General features: G+C 72.7%; 1 protein-coding gene across 1 annotated transcript in view; it reads left to right on the top strand.

Annotated features, from left to right (window-relative positions):
- Positions 1-552: 552 nt before the first annotated feature.
- The window catches only part of H696_05345 (hypothetical protein), a gene marked incomplete at both ends in the record, with an annotated part of 2,159 nt that continues 1,014 nt past the window's right edge, over positions 553-1,697 (top strand). Inside the window, 2 exons of the mRNA XM_009499192.1 lie at positions 553-902; positions 1,098-1,672. Of these exons, the coding sequence (XP_009497467.1) occupies positions 553-902; positions 1,098-1,672 (925 nt within the window). The remainder of the gene's footprint in view (positions 903-1,097; positions 1,673-1,697) is intronic.

The following is a 1,697-nucleotide window of genomic DNA, read 5'->3' as shown; positions in this document are numbered from 1 at the left end:
GGGGGGGGGGGCGCTGGCGCATCACTTTGCGGGGGAGCCGATGTGCGCGCGGCATGCGGCGTCCTCGGCCGGCCGCGCGGGGGGGTATGCCGGCAGGGCAGCCGCGTGCGCCGCCAACGCGGGCGCGGGAAACGGGCCCGGAGTCTGGGGCCGCCGGGCACGGGTGAGGCGCGTGGTCGCGCGTGCGTTGGCAGCGCCCACGCACCAGAATGCCATTCCAATGGGTGGGCACCTCCCGGCTAGTCAGAGTTGGCCCCTGGGCGCGGGGTGTCCGGGCGAACCGGGCGGTTGGGGGTGGGCCGGCCACGGAGACGGGGGGGGGGGGATGGCTGGCCGCCGGTTGGGCCTTTTTCGGGCGGCGTCCTGCCGGGCGGACGCCCGCACCGGGGGGATGCGCGCAATCACCCTCCCCTGCCCCCCTGCCCTCCTCGCTTCTTTTTCCTTGAATGCCGCTTGCGGATTTGCCCTTCTCCCTCGCGTTCCCCTCGCCCGCCTGTCCTCCTCGCCCGCCACCCGGGCCGCCCTCCGCCTCCCCTCCTCCCCTTTGATCCGATGTACAACCGGATCGGCCTGTCGACCCCCCGGGGGTCCGGGACCAACGGCTTCGTCCAGCGGAACCTGGCCGACACCCGGCGCCGGACCAACGCCGTGACGATGGCCGACTTCAATGTGGCGCCGGCCGAGGACCCGCGCATGCGGGCCCCCGCCGACCCGAGCATCCTGGAGCACGAGCGCAAGCGCGCCATCGAGGTCCAGTGCCACCAGCTGCGCGCGCGGCTGGAGGCGGCCCCGGCCGCGCAGCGCCTGTCTCCGGACGAGGTGGACATGCGTGTGCAGGCCCTTCGTCGGAAGCTCCAGGCCGAGGTGGACCGCCTGCCGAAGCCGACAGCCGGCGGCAAGTCGTGCGTGTGTGGGGCGCTCTGCCGCCTTCTTCCTGCCTGCCTGCCCTGCTCCTGGGGTTCTAACGCCCGGTCTCCCTCCCTCTCTTTCTCCCCTTCCTCCCCCGCTGCCGCGCTTGACGTCGCCGCCCTGCGCTGCGCCCCTTCTCCCTCCGTCTCTCTCTCTCCCCCCCCCCCTCCCGGCCCCCTGGCGCACAGGTACAAGCCGCACGAGTCGCACTTGATTGCGGCGGCCAAGGTCCGGGACAATGACCGCTTCGCGCGGGCCCTGCGCCTGGGCCCGCATGCGCCGGCGCCCCGAGCTGACGCCGGGCCGCGGGATGGCGGACCCGCGCGCCTCCCTGCCCCGGGTGCCGGGGATGCCAAGAAGGCTGACCGGAAGAAGGACGACCGGAAGACGGCCGACCGGAAGCGGGACTCCCGCCGGCGGGATGCCTCGGTTTCGGACGGCTACGACTCGTATGACTCGTACGATTCGTACGATTCGTATGACTCGTACGACTCGTACGATTCGTATGACTCCTACGACTCGTATGACTCGTATGACTCCAACTCGGAGTCGGACGCGTCGGAGTCGGAGCGCGATCGCCGGGACCGCCGGCCCTCCTCCAAGCCCCGGGATGACGCCCCTGCCGGTGGCAAGGGCGCCTCCCCGCCGCCGGCCGAGTCCGAGTCCGACATGCTTTCGCGGTGCCGGGCCTCGCCCAAGGGCCGCCGCGGAGATCGCGAGGATCGCCAGCGCGACCGCAGTGTTGAGCGTGGTCGCGACCGCAGTATTGAGCGTGGCCGCGACCGCAG

This window comes from Fonticula alba (assembly GCF_000388065.1).
Source record: "Fonticula alba strain ATCC 38817 unplaced genomic scaffold supercont2.10, whole genome shotgun sequence".
NCBI lineage: Eukaryota > Rotosphaerida > Fonticulaceae > Fonticula > Fonticula alba.
Note: the sequence above shows the minus strand (reverse complement) of the source record. Positions and strands in the feature narration are given on the sequence as shown.